The 19,315-nt window shown below is 54.6% G+C and overlaps 1 protein-coding gene across 1 annotated transcript; it reads left to right on the plus strand.

Moving 5' to 3' along the window:
* The first annotated feature begins 11,261 nt into the window (after window positions 1-11,261).
* GPR37L1 (G protein-coupled receptor 37 like 1) lies at window positions 11,262-15,614 on the plus strand. Its single transcript, XM_003999372.6, has 2 exons — window positions 11,262-12,014; window positions 14,777-15,614. The coding sequence occupies exons 1-2, from the start codon at window positions 11,385-11,387 to the stop codon at window positions 15,587-15,589; spliced, it is 1,443 nt and encodes a 480-aa protein (XP_003999421.3). The 5' UTR covers window positions 11,262-11,384; the 3' UTR covers window positions 15,590-15,614.
* Window positions 15,615-19,315: the final 3,701 nt, after the last annotated feature.

Consider the following 19,315-nt stretch of genomic DNA (forward strand, 5'->3'; position numbering starts at 1 on the left):
GTTCAGGTGAGTCTTTCAGAACTGAGGAGCCCCCTCTGTGGCTTTGCCTGGTAACAGCCATCTGGCAAACAAACGCGTCCCTCTAATCATCCCCACGGTGGGTGCCACTGGGCAAGGAAGGCTTGAGGTGTCGGGGCGTGGCAAGGTCAAGGTGAGACCGTGGACTGCTGGGAAAGCTACCCAAAGGGCTCGTCCCACTGCCCCGAAGTCAGCAGCCTGAGAGCGTCATTACCGATACAGGGAACGTTGTCCGTCTAGGCTGGCAAGAGAAGGCTCTAAAGATAAGGCAGGGCATGAACCCGACTCCCTGACAGCCAATTAGCTCTGCTCCAGGAACCCAACTACAGTGACTCGCTGACAGCCAATCAGGAGGCGCTGGGCCAGAGACCTTTTTCAGCCAGACACACCTGTAACCTGCTAGCCATCTGTTGGGCCACACCCCTGCCCCAACCATTCCAGAAAGAAATGTAAATCTCTGTATATAGCTGCATTGGGAGAGCTCTGTAACTCTAAAACGGAGGGAGATGCACACTGGAATATACTGAGTACAGAGACATATACACAAATGCCACCCGCCTGGGTTAGAATTGGCAAAAGAGGGCACCTGGGTGGCTCAGTCCATTAAGTATCCAACTCTTGATCCCGGCTCAGGTCATGATCTCACCGTCCGAACTCGAGCCCTGCATTGGGCTCTGTGCCATCAGCGCTTGGGATTCTGTCTCTCCTTCTTTCTACGCCTCACCTGCTGGTGCTCTCTCTCTCTCTCAAAATAAATAAATAAATTAAAAAAAAAAAAAAAAAAAAAGAATTGGCAAAAGAGAAAATGTCCAGGAGATTGCAACAGATTTGACTATGTCTCTCCAATGTCCGCTGCCAGCTTCCTATGAACCATTTAACCCTAACCCTCCCCCTCTGCAAAAACAAAAAAAACAAAAGCAAACAAACAAAAACATCAACTAGGTGCCATCCATACAAGTTCCTCTGCGAATACTGGGCTTTGAAGGGGACTGAGAGCTCTCCTAGCAAAGCTTAATGTGGTAGATGAGGGCTGGGGCCCAGCCAGAGGAGTTTTCTATCCAAAGGAAGGTACAGTGCTTATTATTGGCAAGGGCATCTTGCCATAGTTTCGGGTGCTAGGTCAGACTTTGGCCTCGTGGGCCCACCCCGGAGGATGTCCTAAATGGGTGCCTCCTAAGTGGCAGTGATGGGTCAGACATGCCCAGAAGAAGACCTGGGGAAGGGGCAATGTATTTTCTTCCCAATCTTCCTACCTTGGAACCTGCCCAAGTGCTGAGAGGTCTGGGATCTCCTGTCATTTCTGACATGGGATAAATGGCCGAGCCAAAGAGCTGTTGCAGTACGATAATAGGCACTGGAGCTCAGGGCTGTGTGCTAGAGGGACCTCGACAGAAGGAGATGGGGACGATCTGTTTCAGGGTAACCCTGGAGGAGGCATCAGAGGAAATCCACACATTTTCAAGCCCTCCAGAGGCGGGGTGCTTTTGCTGCAAGTGCTGAGCTCCTAGGCCTGGCCTTAACTGAAGACTGTCACACCCTCCACACAACCAGGCTAAGAACAAAAACAATGAATATGTATGAAGTGCATACTTTCTGTCCGGGGGCTGTGTTAGGTACTGGGGAGCCAGAGGTTAACCAGGCCCTTGCCTCCCTGCAGTCTGTCCCCATGTAGGGGAGCTGCAGCGAAGGACCTCCCGTCTCAGCTCCCTTGGTCACAGGACCCCAATTCAGGCAAAACCATGAGGAAGTCCGGTTGGACTGCAGGACTTCTGCGCCAGTTTAGATAGGAAAGAAAAAGCACGAATCCCAGGAGGATTTAGAAGAGGAAGATTTGACCTCTGTAGCCAAGGACAGCCAGAGGTGGGAGGGGTTTTGCCTGTGGCCAGAAATCATTCTATCCATCCCTGGGTCAAGTCCCACCCGAGGTCTTGGACAGCCAGCTTGGCCTGCTAGTTCCGGGGAACAGGCTGGCTGCAATTCCAGGGCTAGACAAGCCCAACTGGGGTGGGGTCTCTAGTCTGCCCTTAGCCTCATTTGCTAATTTGGGGGAATTTCCTCCATCGATCCTACAGGGAGGTGCAGCCAAGGACTTTTGTCCCCCTCCCTTTGAAGCATTCTCTGCCTCTTCTCCACCCCAATCTTGGAGAATGATTAAGGTGGGCATAGGGTAAACTTGTCATCCTAGGAGAAGGAAACCCTCAATCTCATCCCAGGGTCCCTTGGACTCCAGGATCTTGGCAGCCTGGCGCGAATTCCCCAGCAATCCGACTCAGGGCAACACTGCCAGGCTGGTTGGAGAGCAGGGCCAGAGGCCTCAGGACATGAAGATTCCAGGGGGCTTCACATAGTGAGCACAAAGGCAGAGTCACTGGAGGAGTTCATTTAGTGGGGGCAGGGGGATGAGGCGGGTGTAATGGAGAGGGAAGAAATAAAGGGAGAGAGGAAGGAATAAATAAGTGACATTTATTGAAAACCCACTTTGTGTCAAGAATGTCACTTTACTTATATAATTCAATGTTCAGAAGAACCCTTTGAAGTTTCCGTTACTATTCTCATTTACAGTCAGGAAAACTGAGGCTCAGACAGGTTGAGCGGCTTGCCCAAGACTACGGTTAGGAACTGCAGAAATAGTGATTTGTGTGAAGCTAATTTCATGCTATGTTCAAGACAATCCACCAACCCCAGAGAAAGAGAGGAAGATGGTGCCGCTCTTGGGCTCAAGAGTAGAAGTTCAGGGGCGCCTGGCCGGCTCAGTCGGTAGAACATGTGACTTTTGACCTCAGGGTTGTGAGTTTGTGCCCCATGTTACGCCTGGAGCCTTCTTAAGGAAAAAAAGAAAGAAAAGTAGAAGTTCAGCTGCCTTTTCCCTCAACACCTACCCAACAGCGCCCTGAACGCTGCCCAGGGAAGGGTTAACCCCTCCTCCTTGGCTCTGCATTCTTTTGTGCTGAGCTCTGTCTGGCAGCTTGTGTCAGGACATCAGGGCAAGAAAGCAGAAAGGACATGGCCAGGGCACCTGGCAATGAATAATCGGCTTGTTCTCGCCTGGCCGCCCTGAGGCTGTGTAGTGTGGGGTGTAGGAGGGGAGATGGCCACCAGAGCCAGCACCTGAGGGCAAGGGGCTCAGGGGCCAGCTCGGGGAGGAGGAGTGGGGGGCAGGACCCTGAAACTGAACTGTGTCTAGAGCTTGCTTTATCTCCCAGAGACAGTTGCTATTTAAACAGAAACTCCAGCGGCTTTCCCCGCTTGCCCCTGGCCGCAGCCACACCCCTAATCGTCACAGCCTGGGGCTTGGCTCTCCCCTAAGATTTTATCCCAACCAGGTCCCAGGCTCCAGGGAGCCCTCCAGCTGCTCCTGCAACTGCCCAGGGAAGAGAATCCGGGTAGAGGTCTCTTACGGAACAGCCCCGTGTGTCAGGGACTTAGGTGCCCTCGTGCCTGGGATCACCTGGGGAGGAGCAGACAGAGGATTGCCCTCTGAGGGTTTCCAGGCTCCTTCAGCCTCACCCCACTGCTGCTCGCCTCCTCAATTGCCTGGTCTTGTGATTCCAGGGCCAGGTTCTCTCATCTAGCTGGGTGATACTCTGCTTCACCCAGCAGGCTGGGTCTGCCTGGGATCAAACCTTTCTCCCCACCTTCCTGCTGGGAAATTTTGCCCCACCTCCTTTCTGCGAAACCAGCTCCCTCACATCCCTCCAGACCCTGCTCCAGAAGAAATCCCTTGTAAGACTTCTCTCTAGGAAGCCTTCTTTGACTCATCAAAGATCTGCTGACTGCCCTCGAGCACTCTTGTTCTGCTGGTCTTCACACACCTTATGGGGTTGATTTTACGTCTGCTCTGTGTGTGTGTGTGTGTGTGTGTGTGTGTGTGTGTGTTCAGTCTCCTCCAGGGGACAGATCCAGAACCAATGGGTGGGTCTTTTGGGAATCACATTTCCTTTTTTTTTTTTTTTAAGTTTATTTATTTATTTTGAGAGAGGGAGAGAGAGAGCACAAGCAAGGAGGAACAGAGAGAGAGAGGGAGAGAGAATCCCAAGCAGGCTCTGCGTTGTTAGTGCAGAGCCTGATGCGGGGGCTTGAACTCATGAACTGTGAGATCATGACCTGAGCCGAAATCAAGAGTCAGTCGCTTAACTGATTGAACCACCCAGGAGCTCCTGGAATCACATTTCTAATAAAGAAGCAACTTCCACCTTATTATAGCATCTAAAATGGGAACGGGCTGCCTTGAATGGTAGAGGGTTTCAAAGAATGGCTCGTTGTTCATTAATGACAAGTGCTTTTGCGCATTAATTATGTCTGGCACATAGTAGGCATTCAATAAACACTTGTGAAACAAATCCAACGCTACTTACGCCCCTTCTACACTATGTAAAAATCTGGGATTTTATTCTGATGGGGCCAACCAGTTGGCTCCTGAAAGTTAGGCTGATCTTGAAAGCATCCTGATGGGGGGAAACCCTAACCCAGAGGGTGGTCTAGGTAAGCCAGAGATGACCTCTGATCATCCCTGGAGGAGAGTAGTGTCTATACTGAGCTCCTGGTACTGGCTGCCTGCTGGGAGCCACAGTGAAGGTGATCTGGGATCTGGAAGGTAGAATCCTGTTGGCCAGATTGTCGGATTCCTTGCAACTATCAGTGTGGCATCCCAAACCTTTCCTCGAGTCTGAACACTCCCAGCTTGCTTCAGCTGTGCTGCAGAGGAGTAAGGAAAGGTGAGATGTGTCTGGAACATGGCATTCTGGGGGAGCCGGCGGCCATGGCTGTGAGGGAGCAGTAGAGAGAGATGCCCCAAGGAAAGGAGCATCTGGGAATGGTTGGAAGGCTTCCTTTTGTTGAGAAAGCCAGAGGTCTCCTCACCTTCCCACCCCCGTTGAAGGGATTTGGGGATTTTAGTATCACAGAACAAGTAGGATTTGGTGAATAGTTTTATGCCTCTGCTTACCATTTATTTGTTCTTTTTTTTTTTAAATTAAATTCTTTTAAGTTTATTCATTTATTTTGAGAGAGAGCACAAGCAGGGGAGGGACAGAGAGAGAGATGGAGAGAGAGAGAATCCCAAGCAGGCTCCACACTGCTAACACAGAACCCGACCCAGGGCTCGAACCCATGAAGCCATGAGATCATGACCTGAGCTGAAACCAAGAGTCAGATGTTTAACCAACTGAGCTACCCAGGCGCGCCCTCCCCTCCTTTGTTCTTAAACACATATATCAAACATCTACTGAATGCCAAGTGCTGAGGAAGCAGACAGGAAGATACCAGAGTTCAGTGAGTCTGTGATCTGGGAGCCCCTCAGGGCCAGTGTTCCATCCCCCTGCCCCCTCTACAAGCACAGCCTGGAGGCTTTACAGAGAGACACTCCCTTCCTCCCCCCCCCCCCCCCGCTCCCCCCCACTCCTCCCCCCCCTCCACTGGGACTCCTTACCTGCTGGTTCTCCAAGTACAGCCTGCACCAGAATCCTTGGCAGGATTTGCTAAAACATGGATCACTGATCCCACCTCCAGAGTTTCTGACTGGGCAGGTCAGGGTGGGGCTTGAGACATGTAATTCAAATTAAGTTTGCAGGTATTAGTGAACCACTGAGATATATTATTGTAGAAGTCGTGCCTTTGAAAAAATTTTTAATTTATTTTTTTAAGTTTATTTATTCATTTTGAGAGAGAAAGAGAGAGTGAGAGTAGGGGAAGTGCAGGGAGAGAGAGAGGGAAAGAGAGAATCCCAAGGAAGCTCTATGGTACTAACGCAGAGCCTGACATGGGGCTTAATCCCACGCACGGTGAGATCACGACCTGAGCTGATATCAAGAGTTGAATGCTTAAAAGAAAAAAAAAAAAAGGAGTTGTATGCTTAACCGACTGACCCACCCAGGAGCCCCTTACCTTTTTTTTTTTTTTTTTTAACATTTATTTATTTTTGAGACAGAGAGAGATAGAGCATGAATGGGGGAGGGGCAGAGAGAGAGGGAGACACAGAATCGGAAGCAGGCTCCAGGCTCTGAGCCATCAGCCCAGAGCCCGACACGGGGCTCGAACTCTCGGACTGAGAGATTGTGACCTGAGCTGAAGTCGGACGCTCAACCGACTGAGCCACCCAGGCGCCCCGCCCCTTACCTTTTAAAAAGAATTTTTTTTAATGTTTATTTATTGAGAGAGAGGCGGGGAAGGGGCAGAAAGAGAGGGAGACAGAGAATCCCAAGCACCTGCACTGACGGTGTAGAGACCTACACAGGGCCCAGTCTGACGAATCCTGAGATCATGACCTGAGCTAAACCAAGAGTTGGACACTTCACTGACTGAGCCACACAGGAGCCCCAAAGTCTTACCTTTTTAAAAAAGTGTTTATTTATTTTTGATAGAGAGCGCAAGTGGGGGAGGGGCAGAGAGAGGGAGACAGAGGATCTGAAGTGGGCAATGTGCTGACTGCAGGGCTTGAACCCAAGAACTTTGAGATCATGACCTGAGCCGAAGTTGGACACTTAACCGACTGAGCCACCCACTGCCCTCTGAAGTCTCACCTTTTTACAATGCCTTTACAATGCCCGTATTTCATTGCAATAGCATCCTTAGGTCCCAGATAATACTCCGTACCTTTCCCCAAGGAGAAAACGGGAGGACAAAGAGGTTCCATGACACCATGGCACCCTCCTCTTTTCCTCCTTGTCCTCACAATTCATAGTTATGTTGGGTGGGGGTTGGTTTTTTCAGTGCCTGCCTCCTTCACTCGAATGGGAATTTCAGGAGGGCAGAATCATGCCTGTGTTGTCCACTGATTCCTGAGTATCTGAGATAATGCCTGGCACATAGTAGGTGCTTAATAAGTACTTGTAAAATAAATGAATGCTTGATTATTGATATTACAGTAGGGCTAGCTCATGGCAGAGTTGGGACCAGGTCTCGGATCCCCTGAGAAAGCACGCTTTCCCATTTGTGGCCCGTCCTCCAGAGTAAGCCCACCGTGCCCCTTGGGCCCAGGAGCCCAGAGCATGGAGAACTGGCCCAGTGGGACCCAGTGGGGTCAGAAGTGTCTACACCTCCCCTGCCCCTAGTCTGGTGCCAGTTGCAGGCCAGAGGGAAGTCCCTATTCAGGCCGAGAACCCGGCAGCGGGGAGACCTGTCTCAACACTTGCCCTCCCTGCCTCTTCGTCTGCCTCCTGACTCTCTGTGCTGCAGTTTCCAAACCTGTACCATGGAGAGAATAGCATCCTGCTTCTAAGGTCGTGGCAAGAATTAAATGAGGTACCACGCCCACTAACACGTACACAGTGCTTACCATACACAAACGAACTCCTTTAATCTCCACGACAAGCTTGTTGGTATCAGATGAAGGAACTGAGGCACAGAGAGGTTAAGTGCTTGACCAAAGCCACACACACACACACACACACACACACACACACACACAACTAGCAAGTGATAGAGCCGTTTACGGAGTTACATCCAGACAGCCTAGTTCCAGAATATACTCTTCACGGAGAATGCATGATGCATGGAACTCACTCAGCAAAATGTTAGCTTTTATTATTTTCCAGGGTGGCACTTCCACGGCGGCCCAGAGGCTCTTACCTCATTCACTGCCATGGGACAGTCCCAGCCCTCTCTCTTCTACCCTGTCCCACTTAACTACCTTTGCTGCCAGCACTGGGGAAATTCCCAGGGAGAAGAATGGGAAATTCCTGGAATCAGGGAGAGGCATTCCGAAGGGCTAGGGAAGACTTTGTCTTCTGCTTGGTGTGCTTAATGAATCAGGGAGGTGCTTCTGGCTGGTCCGAGGAGAAGACTCCCCTGAAGCAGAAGCAGAGAAGGGAGAAGAGCATCTCTGGGGGGTTTTTGTTGGGTGCCCTCAGGAGGGGTGGGGTGAACCGGTAGGTAGGGGATAGGTGAGACACCATCCCCCTTGGCATCAGCCCCTGGGAACGCACCCAGTCATGTCATCAGACTGCCCCTTCAGACCTCTGCAGAAAGTCTGCGGACGGGCCTCGGGCAGGGTGGGGTCGGTAGGATCGGAGGGAGAGGCCTGCCTTCACTTCCATCACTGGACATCTGGTTCCACCTAGTGGCCTCTGATGTTCCAACTGTCCTAACAGACCCAAGGAAGCTCAGGACCAACAGAAGTGGGGGTGGGGGGGGTGTCTTTCAACTGGTCAGTGTTTCTTGAGCCCCTACTCTGTGCAAGGCACACTCTGTGTTACAATGAGGCATATTCATGAGTATAAGAAAGGAGCTGAGGGCTAACAATTTCCCAGCTCACCACAGGCCAGCCCTGTGCTGAGGTCTACACTGTGTTGGCACATGCCTGATCACGGAGCACTGGGGATCAGGGCCTGCCCTTGACTTCTCTGGATTTCAGTGTCCACTTCTGAAAAATAAGAGAGCTGGTGTAGATCATCCTTAGGGTCTCCTCCTGGATAAAAATTCTGTAAGGTTACACCACAGAGTGGTTCAGAGTTTCAGCTTTGGAGTTGGGCAAACTTGCATTTGGATCCCATGAGCTATGCATGCTTGGACAAGTTACTTTACCTCTCTGAGCCCGGGGTAATAATGTAGAGATAAGTATGATAATTCTTCCGAGTGTTTAGCACAGGGCCTGGCACTTCCCGAATGCTCAGTGAATGATGGTGATGATATGGGTGATGACTCTATTTACCAAAATCACTGTATCACATGGCAGCAGGTGGTTTCAACACCAACAGCCTGAGTGCCATGGGCGTTTGGAAGGATCTGACTCACTCAGGGGCCGGTCCGGGAGTCAGTTCTGCAGTGGGATTAAGAAAGCACAATTCCGGGGCACCTGCAGGCGGCGGGCGGGGGGGGGGTGGGCAGGCGGGTGGCGCTCAGCCAGTTAAGGTCATGGTCTCTCGGTTCATGGGATCGAGCCCTGCGTCGGGTTGCATGCTGATGGTGCAGAGCCTGCTTGGGATTCTCTCTCCCTTCTCTCTGCCTCACCCCCACTTGCACTGTCTCTCTCAAATAAAGAAACTTAAAAAAAAAACACAAAAACCACAAGTCCAAGGGGGGACCACACGACGTTTGGGCTGAGGGCTAGGTGACCCATCCTCCAGCTCCTCTTCCACCCCTTCCTGACGATATGGAGCCTGAGTCCTGGGCTCTCCTCTCTGCTGTGGGGGCAGGGGGTGCTGGCAACAAAGAGGACAGCTGAGTCCTCGGCCTAACTTCTCTGCAGCTTCGTTGTGACATTCTGAACTGCAGACAAGGTCAGTCCTGCAGCCACCTGGGCCTCCTGTCCCCACAGAAAGAGTGGACACTAAGAAGCCAGAAAGATAAAAATGTCATGAATTTGTTTTACAATTTTTTTTTATGTTTATTTTTTGAGAGAGAGAGCACAAGCCAGGGAGGGGAGGAGAGAGAGGGAGACACAGAATCCGAAGCAGGCTCCCGGCTTCGAGCTGTCCACACAGAACCCCACACGGGGCTCGAACTCACCAACCGTGAGATCATGACCTGAGCCGAAGTCAAACGCTTAATCGACTGAGCCACCCAGGCGCCCCAGAAAGATAAAAAGTTTTTTAAAGCCGAAGGTGCTCCTTGACCTTTTCTGAGGGTATGCCAGTCTTTTCTCTTCTTCCTCTCCTTTTCCTCTTCCTTTTTTCTTGGGATTCCTCTTTTTGCTCAGTAGGTTGGGGCCCCTCTGGGTAGGACGGAGGCTTTCCTGGTCAGGAAGTCTTCCAGGGAAGTCACTTCCAGGTTGATCTGCTCCTACGAGGCCCTGGCTAATGTTTGCTGACTGCAGAAGTGACTTTCAACTCCAACCACAGCGGTCCAGTTCTTCTCTTGCTCCAGCTCCGAGGAGTGGGACCACAGCAGCCTGCCCTCTCCTGGTCTTTACTCCATTCTCTTCCTGCGCCCCTTCCTCCACCCTGCGCCTTCTGCTCTGTGTGCTCTGTGATCTCGCCGGCCCCTGGCCCACCCACACCTTCACCCTCCTATCTCCACGTCCAGCTCTAGCCTTTCTCATCAACTGCAGATCATTCCTTTAAGCCAAGGCTTTCCCCCACCCTCACGCCAGGTTCTTCCCCACACAGGTGAGTGTCTTGCTGTCCACCCCAGCCCAGGGGTCAGCCTTGACCTGTCCCTCCTCCACTGCACAGCCAAAACCCCGTGACGCTGGCCATTTCCCTGCACTCTGCTCTTTGCCACCCTCCGGACTGCCCCTGCCTCCTGTCCTGCGTGCATCGTCCTGCTCCAGACTATCATGACCCCAGCTGCCCATAAGGGAGCCCTCTAAACACCCTGCTCAAGTCCCTGTTCCTCCGCTTAGCAGCTTGTAACACTGTCCACTGCCTTTCAGATAAATGTAAACTCCTTGGCCTGGCCTACAAAGTCCTTCCTGGCCCTGCCTCTGCTGACCTGTCCAGGCTCCTTGTTCCGAGCTCCCAGGCCCTCTCTCTGCAGTCCCTTGCATTCCAGCCTCCTTGACATTCTTGCTGGCTCTCAGGTGCGTGGCCTACTGTCACATCGCTAAGCCTTTGTATGTGCTGTGTCTTCCGCCGGGAGCACTTCCCTCCCTGCTGTCTGTCTGGCAGGCTCACAGTCATTTCTCAGGAAGCACTCAAATGCCCCTTCATCTGGGAGGCCTTCCAGATCCCTCCAGGCTCCTCTGGGTTCAGACTTGTCTTTTGCCTTTCACAGCATCTATCACACTGAATTGTAATTATTGATTTACATATCCCTTTCCCCCTCTGGACTGAAAGCTCCTTGGTGGCAGAGGTCTTTTACGTATTTGTTTTCTGACTGTCTGGAGCATAGCAGGTGCTCAGTAAATACTGGTCATTGCAAATGTCCATCCATCTCGTGATCTCGTGTCTGGATCAGAATGCGTTTTTAGATTTTGATTGTTTTGCTTTCCGCGAGGAGTTCGGGTGGTTAGAAGGCAGGCGGATGGACTTGTGCTTGTTGAGTTCAGAGCTCTGGAGTCAGATCCGGGTCCTGGGCCTGGCTCTGCCGTGTATCAGCCATGCCGGTATGTGACTGAAAGCCTGCACAGGGGTGATAATAGCATTTACCCCATAGAGCTGTTGTGAGTGTTCGTCACCTTCTCTTCAGAGGCTGGGAGCAGGTGGCCTCTGAGGTCTCCGCAGGTCTGACCTGCCGTTGCCCTGTGGGGCCCGAGGAGGAGTGTCCTGGAGGGCAAGATGAATGCTCTATGTCCAGCAGAGGGCCTTGCCCGGCCCCTGGCCAACGGGGTGGGAGGGAGCAGCTCGGGTCCACTGGAGCAGGCTGGTGATGCCAGACGCCTGACTGGAGGCGGACCAAGCGGCCAGCTGCCTCTCTCCGGTCAGCCCGGCGCTTGGACCCCTCTCTCTCACCTGCTCTTCGTGGGGCAGCTGCCTCCTGCTCGTCCGGCCATGCAGTGGCCGTGGCTGCTGGCCGTCTCTCTTGCTATGGTGTTGGCCGCGGGGCTGAGCAGAGTGTCTGGGGGTGCCGCCCTGCACTCGGGCGGGCACAGAGCCGAGGCCCAGGAGCAGCAGAGCCGGTCCAAGAGAGGCACTGAGGATGACGAGGCCAGGGAGGTGCAGCAGTATGTGCCCGAGGAGTGGGCCGAGTACCCGCGGCCCATCCACCCTGCTGGCCTGCAGCCCACCCAGGCCCTGGTGGCCACCAGCCCCAACCCAGACAAGGACGGGGGCAGCCCAGGCGGCAGGCGGGAGCCTCGGGGCAATCTGACGGGGACGCCGGGTCAGAGGCTGCAGATTCAGAACCCCCTGTACCCGGTGACCGAGAGCTCCTACAGTGCCTATGCCATCATGCTCCTGGCCCTGGTGCTGTTCGCTGTGGGCATCGTGGGTAACCTGTCGGTCATGTGCATCGTGTGGCACAGCTACTACCTGAAGAGTGCCTGGAACTCTATCCTCGCGAGCCTGGCCCTCTGGGATTTTCTGGTCCTCTTTTTCTGCCTCCCTGTTGTTATCTTCAATGAGATCACCAAGCAGAGGTTGCTGGGTGACGTTTCTTGCCGGGCCGTGCCCTTCATGGAGGTGAGTGTGTGTCCAGCTCTGGGGCTGCAATCCGTCAGGCTGTCGGAAGTGGGACATGTGGGTGTGCGGGACCCCAGAGGCCCAGAGCTACATCTTGCTTCTCCTCCAATTTGGGCAAGGAGACAAATGCGGTATTGGTTCCCGGTGGCTCTCAGCGAAACCAAGGCATCTAGGGGGTGCCGGAAGGTGTGTGGGAGCCCTGGGGGCCAGCCTCAGCCTGGTCTCTTCAGGAGCAGCCTCGAGGTAGATCTCTCCCCCTTTCTCTTTACTCTGAGCTGTCCCCTCCCTGCCTTAACCCCCCTCCGTCTTTCCACCCCAGAAATTGCTCCGTCGGCTGTGTGTCTCCTGTTTCTCCCTTTTTTGCCACTGCCGCTGCCCTGCACCCACAGGGTATTGACTTCTGAATATCCTGCTTCCCTAAGCAGCATGTAAAGGGAGATTCCAGTCTTCTGCAGCTCCCCCAGGTCAAGTCAGTATCTACTCCCCTTGAACGCAAACGCCAGAAGGAAAGTCCCTTCCTTACTGTGACTATTGTCATCCCTCTCTAAAAGGGAAGACCTAGTTCTGGGTGCTAGAGCCTGGGGGTGAGGGGCTTAATGTCAACTTATGTCTCTGACATACCGGGTATCACTGGGGCGGGTCACATCTCCTGTCCAATTTGCTTATTGCCCAACCATGGGGTAGACCAGATGGCCCCACTGGTGGGTTTATTCTACAATTCCAAAATATATCACCAAACTCATTTCTGGGAACTTCCACCTAAAGACAGGCACATGAGTGATGATGGATGTATAGATCCTACACAGAGAGTCTAACCCAAACATTACAAAAATATACCAATATATGTGCATTTATGTGAGACACAGCAAGGCCGCTGTGTCTACATAGGGGCACAAAATAAGCGAGCAGCCTTTTAAATTTTGGCTACGGGCGGGGCGGGAGGGAGGCTACTAATGAGGACTGGAGTAGCTGTGGCCTCCCCATGAAGGCTGCTGCTCCTCTCGAGAGTGGATGATGCTGTGGGACGTGAGTGGCTTGCCGGAGTGGAGAAGGAATCAGGATCAGGCGTCTGGACGTAGGTTCTGTTCCCAACTCGGTCCCCAGTTCACTGTATATTAGTGATGATTTCATATTTGGACAGACTGAGGCTCAGCAGTTGGGGCAGCCCTTTGTGTCCTTCCCAACCCAGGGAGACCGCCTCACCGTGGCCCAAAGGTACCCAAACCTGAAAGAAGGCCCTATGGTTGGGGCTAGCCCCGGCATCTTCGTTATCATCTGGGGCTTAGGACCCAGGTGCACTGTGAAAGGTTGGGCAAGAGGACTAGATTAGAAACCAGGCTTTGCCCCTCACTAGCTGAGTGACCTAGGTCTGCTTAATCTGTCTGAACCTCAGTTTTCCCCTCTGTAAGTTGGGAATAATAATAATAACTATTTGAATGAGTTCTTGAAGGATTAAATGGGAAATATCGACAAAGTCCTTAGAATTAAAATAATTCAGTAAGTGGTGGGTTTCACCAGGGAGGGTCTAAGAGCAGGAGAGGAGGAGGGCAGACGCATGTGAACTCTTGTCTGCACGAAAGCCTGCCCTGCCTGACTGCGGGTCTCAACATACCTAATACCTAGGCTGTGGCTCACATCCTCCTGGGCCACCCGCTCCACACCTCCTGGAGGATGGAGATGGTTCATGAGTTGACAGAGCCCCCCTTTAGGCTGGGTGATGGGGAGGAGTTGAGGGAAAAATACCCTGTCCCGGAACCCTTCCGTAGGGGGGATCCTAGGAAGGCCCGCAGGAGGGAGCAGGAGAAGGCAACTTGGAATGTTTTTGTGTGTGTTATTTTTGGTTTTGTCCAAGCCCCGAGGCTGCTCTTCCGCAGGCCTGGGCTCCCCTGCCAAGGGAGTGGGGGGTGCCGGTTCTCACAAAGATCACTTGGTGACTGTGCTAATGAGCCAGAGATTGTGTTCCCCCAGCCAGAAGAGGGAAGAATTTGGACGGAAGGGGGGATCTGAGCACAATCCCTGAGTGTGGTTGAGCATCATCTGATAGCTTGGGAGGGTTCTCCTCTTCCTCACTTCTCTCTGGCACTTTCTTTCCCTGCTGCTCTGGCTTCTCTCTCTTGGCTCACAGGGTGATTTTCCTGTGTGCTCAATGAATAGCATCAGGGAGGGTGGGCCCAGGCTGTTTTGGAGGAAGGCTGCTTCCTCACCCAGCCAGGCCCCTAGATTTCTTGGATAGGATGAAGAGACAGAGAGAGAGAGAGAGAGAGAGAGAGAGAGAGTGACTGAGCCATGTTTCAAAAACCTGAGGCTCATAATGGGATAATGGGACCTGGGGATGGAAGGACCCATAAAGACCCAGAATTGCTATGTCTTTGTCTTGATTCTTCGTTAGGGAAGATATTCCAGAGTCTCTCAGAGAGCATATGGGTCTGTGGGACCCAGGCCATTCATTCCCTAGCCCAAGAGGCAAAGAAGCAGGGTGGAAAGAGTCGGGCCCGTCTGTGTGTGGATCTCAACTCCGCCATCCACCTGGTCACTCATCCTGCCCGAGCCAGTTTCTTCGTCTGTACGACGGTTGGCTGCAAGGATGTGGCGACGCACGTCAAGTGCCTGACTCGCGGAAAATACTCACTAAATGCTGGTTGTCATTACTGTTGTTTCTACACTTACCACCCAGTTTCCCGTCTGAGCCAGAAACCCAGGCCTCCTCCCGCCTCCTGGGTTTGACCACGTGCTTCTCTCCTCCTCTACGCCTTTGCCCACAGGTCTCCTCCCTGGGAGTCACCACCTTCAGCCTCTGCGCCCTGGGCATCGACCGCTTCCATGTGGCCACCAGCACCCTGCCAAAGGTGAGGCCCATCGAGCGGTGCCAGTCCATCCTGGCCAAGCTGGCTGTCATCTGGGTGGGCTCCATGATCCTGGCTGTGCCCGAGCTCCTGCTGTGGCAGCTGTCGCAGGAGCCTGCCCCCGCCACGGGCACTGTGGACTCCTGCATCATGAAACCCTCGGCCAGCCTGCCCGAGTCCCTCTACTCGCTGGTGATGACCTACCAGAACGCCCGCATGTGGTGGTACTTTGGCTGCTACTTCTGCCTGCCCATCCTCTTCACGGTCACCTGCCAGCTGGTGACGTGGCGGGTGCGGAGCCCTCCCAGGAGGAAGCCGGAGTGCCGGGCAGGCAAACACGAGCAGTGCGAGAGCCAGCTCAACAGCACCGTGGTGGGCCTGACCGTGGTCTACGCCCTCTGCACCCTCCCCGAGAACGTCTGCAACATCGTGGTGGCCTACCTGTCCACTGAACTGACTCGCCAGACCCTGGACCTCCTGGGCCTCATCAACCAGTTCTCCATCTTCTTCAAGGGAGCCATCACCCCCGTGCTCCTCCTGTGTATCTGCAGGCCGCTGGGCCAGGCCTTCCTGGGCTGCTGCTGCTGCTGCTGTGCCGAGTGTGGTGGCGCCTCGGAGGCCTCAGCCGCCGGCGGCTCGGACAACAAGCTCAAGACCGAGCTGCCCTCCTCCATCTACTTCCACAAGCCCAGGGAGTCGCCCCCGCTCCTGCCCCTGGGCACGCCTTGCTGAGGCCAGGCTGCAGCCTGGGTGGGGGGGGGGGGGCGCGGGAGCAGGGGCCAGGTGGGGCAGGGCGGGTGCCCCCCAGCCTGTGTCTGGTGTTTCTGGCCCCATAGGTCTTGCTTCTCTGCTCGTCTTGCTGTCTAGAGGTGGACTTGGTCCCTCTTGTGGGGGTTCGGGTGTGTCAGAGCCCCTTCCCCCAGCAGGGCCTTCCCCGGCTGTCTCTTGGCGTCTCCCAGCCCTGTCCTCGGTGGGTGGTAATGCTTCCAGGTCCTTAGAACCGCCTAGAAACTCTCAGTCCCCCAGCTGGGAGCCAGAACTTCACCTGCCTCTGTCTTGGAATCTGCTGTACTTTAGTTGGCTCCTCTCTAAGCGTTGCCTGCTGACTCTCATCCATCCTAGAATAGGGGGCCCTTTGGGGGCCAGTCCTGCCTGGCTCTTCTCTGGACCAGGTCTGCCCTAGCCTTAGACATCTCCTCCTCCCGGCACCTTCTCTTCTTCCGGAGGATTTCTCTCTCTTTCTTCTTCCTTCTCTGACATATCCTGGGTTGCCCTGTGCCAACCGCCCCCCCCCCCCGCGCCCTGCCGCCATCCGCCCCGTGGTAGGTACTCCCTTGTAGAAGGCCCTTCTTCAAAAACAATAAACTAGGTAGAACTATCCCTGTGCCCACTGGAGTTTCTTGTGCCACATCCTGACAGTGCCCAGATGCACCTGGCCCTTCTCCAGGACAGGTGGCGCCCTGGGGGGATTCCTCCCGGCCGCATTTGGCCCATTATGGCCTGTGGCTGATGTCCTGCCCAGCTTTATGGCCCTACGGCTTTTGAGGGGCAGAGTGGATGAAGGGCTTGGGAGGTGGAGTGCTAAGTCTTTGTCCTAGCCTGAGCCCGAGCATCCTTGGGAAGTCAAAAGGCGGCAAACTTATCTCTTCTGGAGCCCCCGCTCTGTTCCTCCTCCTCCACAAAGCCCCCATTTTAGAGAAACCAGCAGCCTTCCTCGGTGAGCCCGGGGCCTTCCAGCCTCTCTGACTCTGAGAGCTGCTCTTTTTCAGTTTCTTAGAACAGACTGTTTTGCCCGTAGACGGCCCAGCTGCCTGCTCCCTGTCTGCCCCCACCCTGCCCCCACCACACCCCTCCCTGGCGGCCAGAGCTCCGTCCTGTGCCCCCAGAAACCCCTCAGCTCCTCCCGCTGGTCTTGCCCCGGGTGTCCCACTTCCGCCAGGTACCCTTCTGGGGTCCTTCCACAGCCCCCCTTAACCCTGTTTGGGCCTCGAGGATCTGGCACAGGTTCAACCAGAAGGGACACCTCGGCCTAGGCCACAAATCACTCCCTGCCTCCCAAGCCCAGCTTTGTCTCAAGTGCAGCTCTGGGTCCCAGTGGCGACTTCTGCCCACCAGATCCACCTAGAACATCTGCACGGGGCCTCGGAAGGGATGATGAGGGACAGAGGTTGCTGAGCGCACTGGGCTCCTTTCTCCTCTGACCACCCCACCCACACCCCTTGGCCTCAGCCCGGCCCCGACCCAAGCCTCCTTCCCCCCCTCTCTTGGGGATCTTAATGGCCTTGTTCTCTCTTCCTGACACCCACCCCCAGGACGGGTGACGCCAAGAGAGAGGGAGGCCGTTGCTAAGTGATGGAGCTTCCATGCACACACTCTTTGTGCTGGGGAGTGACACCCACCCATTTCTCAGCAGACCTGTTGCCACAGTGACCGAAGCCCTCAGCTGTGTCCGTAGAAACTTAAGATGAGTGGGCGGGGGGGGGGGGGGGGGCAGGTTGGAGAGGGAGCCAAAGGCAGGCTCGCGGCACTGAGGATACGGGGGCCATTTTCTCCACCCCCGCCCAACTCCCTCTCTACCCCCGTCCCCACCCTCGTTCTAGACGCACCAGTAGCTTCCTATGGGATGTAGGGAGGGGGCCCGGGGTGAACTGAGGTGAAGTCTGGCATGGGGAGAGGGCCGAGGATGGAAGGCTGAGGGCAGGGGAGGGGGCACCTTGACATCCTGTTTGGGGGGGACTTTTCCAGAGGGCACCCCCCCACCCCTGCTTCTCCCTCCTGCTGCTTGGCCAGCTCAGGGCTGATGAGAGGGGGAAGATGGTGTCTCGAGGCCCTGCCACCAGCCCCGCCTTCCATGCCTGCCAACGTGAATGGCTTGCAAGATTAGTCAGCAGGCCAGCAGGGCCTTGGGAAAGAGCCACTGTCCCTCCGGCCTGGGCCAGCTGGGGGAACAATGTGGCGTTTGTTGCTCAGGGGTCCCAGGCTGCTGGTGGGGGGGGCGGGTTGGCACACTGGCGGGTGGTGGATTTGAGCTGGGATGCTCAGAGGCAGCACAGACATTCTCCCTCCCCCTCGGGGCAGACTTTAGACCAGCCCTCAGACCCCGAGGCTGGGGGGGGGGGGAGAGGGCAATCCACGGAGCCTCCCCCTTCAGCTGGGAGTGGGGGGCAGAGAGCACGAGCACTTTGCATTGAGAATCACCTCCCTCCAATGGGACCGGACGTGGTCACTGAGCCTCTCAGTTTCCTCATCTGTAAGATGGGAACAACCCCTCTCTCACAGAGGACTACAGCCATTAAACGAGACAAGATATCTAAAGCATCTGGCATGACGCCTGGCACCTTTTCTTCCTTCCTTTTGGGAAATGAATTCTCTAGTACTACAGAGTAGGCTTGCCAGGGTACTCTCAAAACTCATCCAGGCTTTGGGACTTGAAAGGGCCCCAAACGATGATTTACATATATACGCACAGTCTGTTCCCGGTCCAACTTCCGCAAATTCTTTAGGTCCTATTAGGCACCTGCTGCGTGCAGGCGCTGTGGTAGGATGATGCCTGCTTGCTGGTAAGCAGCTCATCCTGTCTAACCTCCAATGTCACCCCTCATCGGGGGATTCAAGACCGGGAAAGGCAGGTCTGCCCTGACACCTGCCCCGTCCTGCTCCCCACATGAGTGACCATCAGGCCTCTCCGGCCTCCTAGGCCAAGGGCAACTCCTGCCACCTCTGCAGCCAGGAGAGCACGGGGGCAGCCTGGTCCCACCTTCAACCTCCTTAACCAGGGGGCACGTTTCCTATTCCTTAGGAGCTAGAAGACACCTTAAAACCACTTCACTCCATTTGCCAAATTCCATCCACATTCTTTCCTCCGACTCCTCTGGTAAAGGGGAACTGCCTCTCCAGGCAAGTCATTTCTTTCTTTTTTTAAAAAAAATCTTTTTTTGACATTTATTTATTTTTGAGAGACAGAGCACTAGCAGGAGAAGGGCAGAGAAAGAGGGAGACACAGAATCCGAAGCAGGCTCCAGGCCCCAAGCTGTCAGCACAGAGCCCAACGCCGGGCTCAAACTCACAAACTGCGAGATCATGACCTGAGCCGAAGTCTGACGCTTAACCGACTGAGCCACACAGGCAGCCCCCCCCCCCCCCCCCCCACCGAGTCATTTCTGACTATAAACTACCTTCAGGAGGAAGCCCTGGGCACCAAGAAGTTCAGAGCCAATACGTGCCAATAGGTGAAGTTCAGAGCCAATAGGGCAGGCCCAGGACCCTTGAGGCCAAAGCCCTGGGATCCCTGCTCCCACATCTAAGGGAACCATGCCTCCTTCTTCCTGCAGAGTGACTAGAAGCGACTTCCTGCAGAGGCAGGACTAGAGGACGAGAAAACAGAGCTGCTGTAGGGGCCTGCTCTATTCTCCAGGGGGACGGGAGGCTGAAGGGGGCGGAGCAGGGGAGAGGCGGGGC

Source organism: Felis catus, chromosome F1, assembly GCF_018350175.1.
Source record: "Felis catus isolate Fca126 chromosome F1, F.catus_Fca126_mat1.0, whole genome shotgun sequence".
Classification (NCBI taxonomy): Eukaryota; Metazoa; Chordata; class Mammalia; order Carnivora; family Felidae; genus Felis; species Felis catus.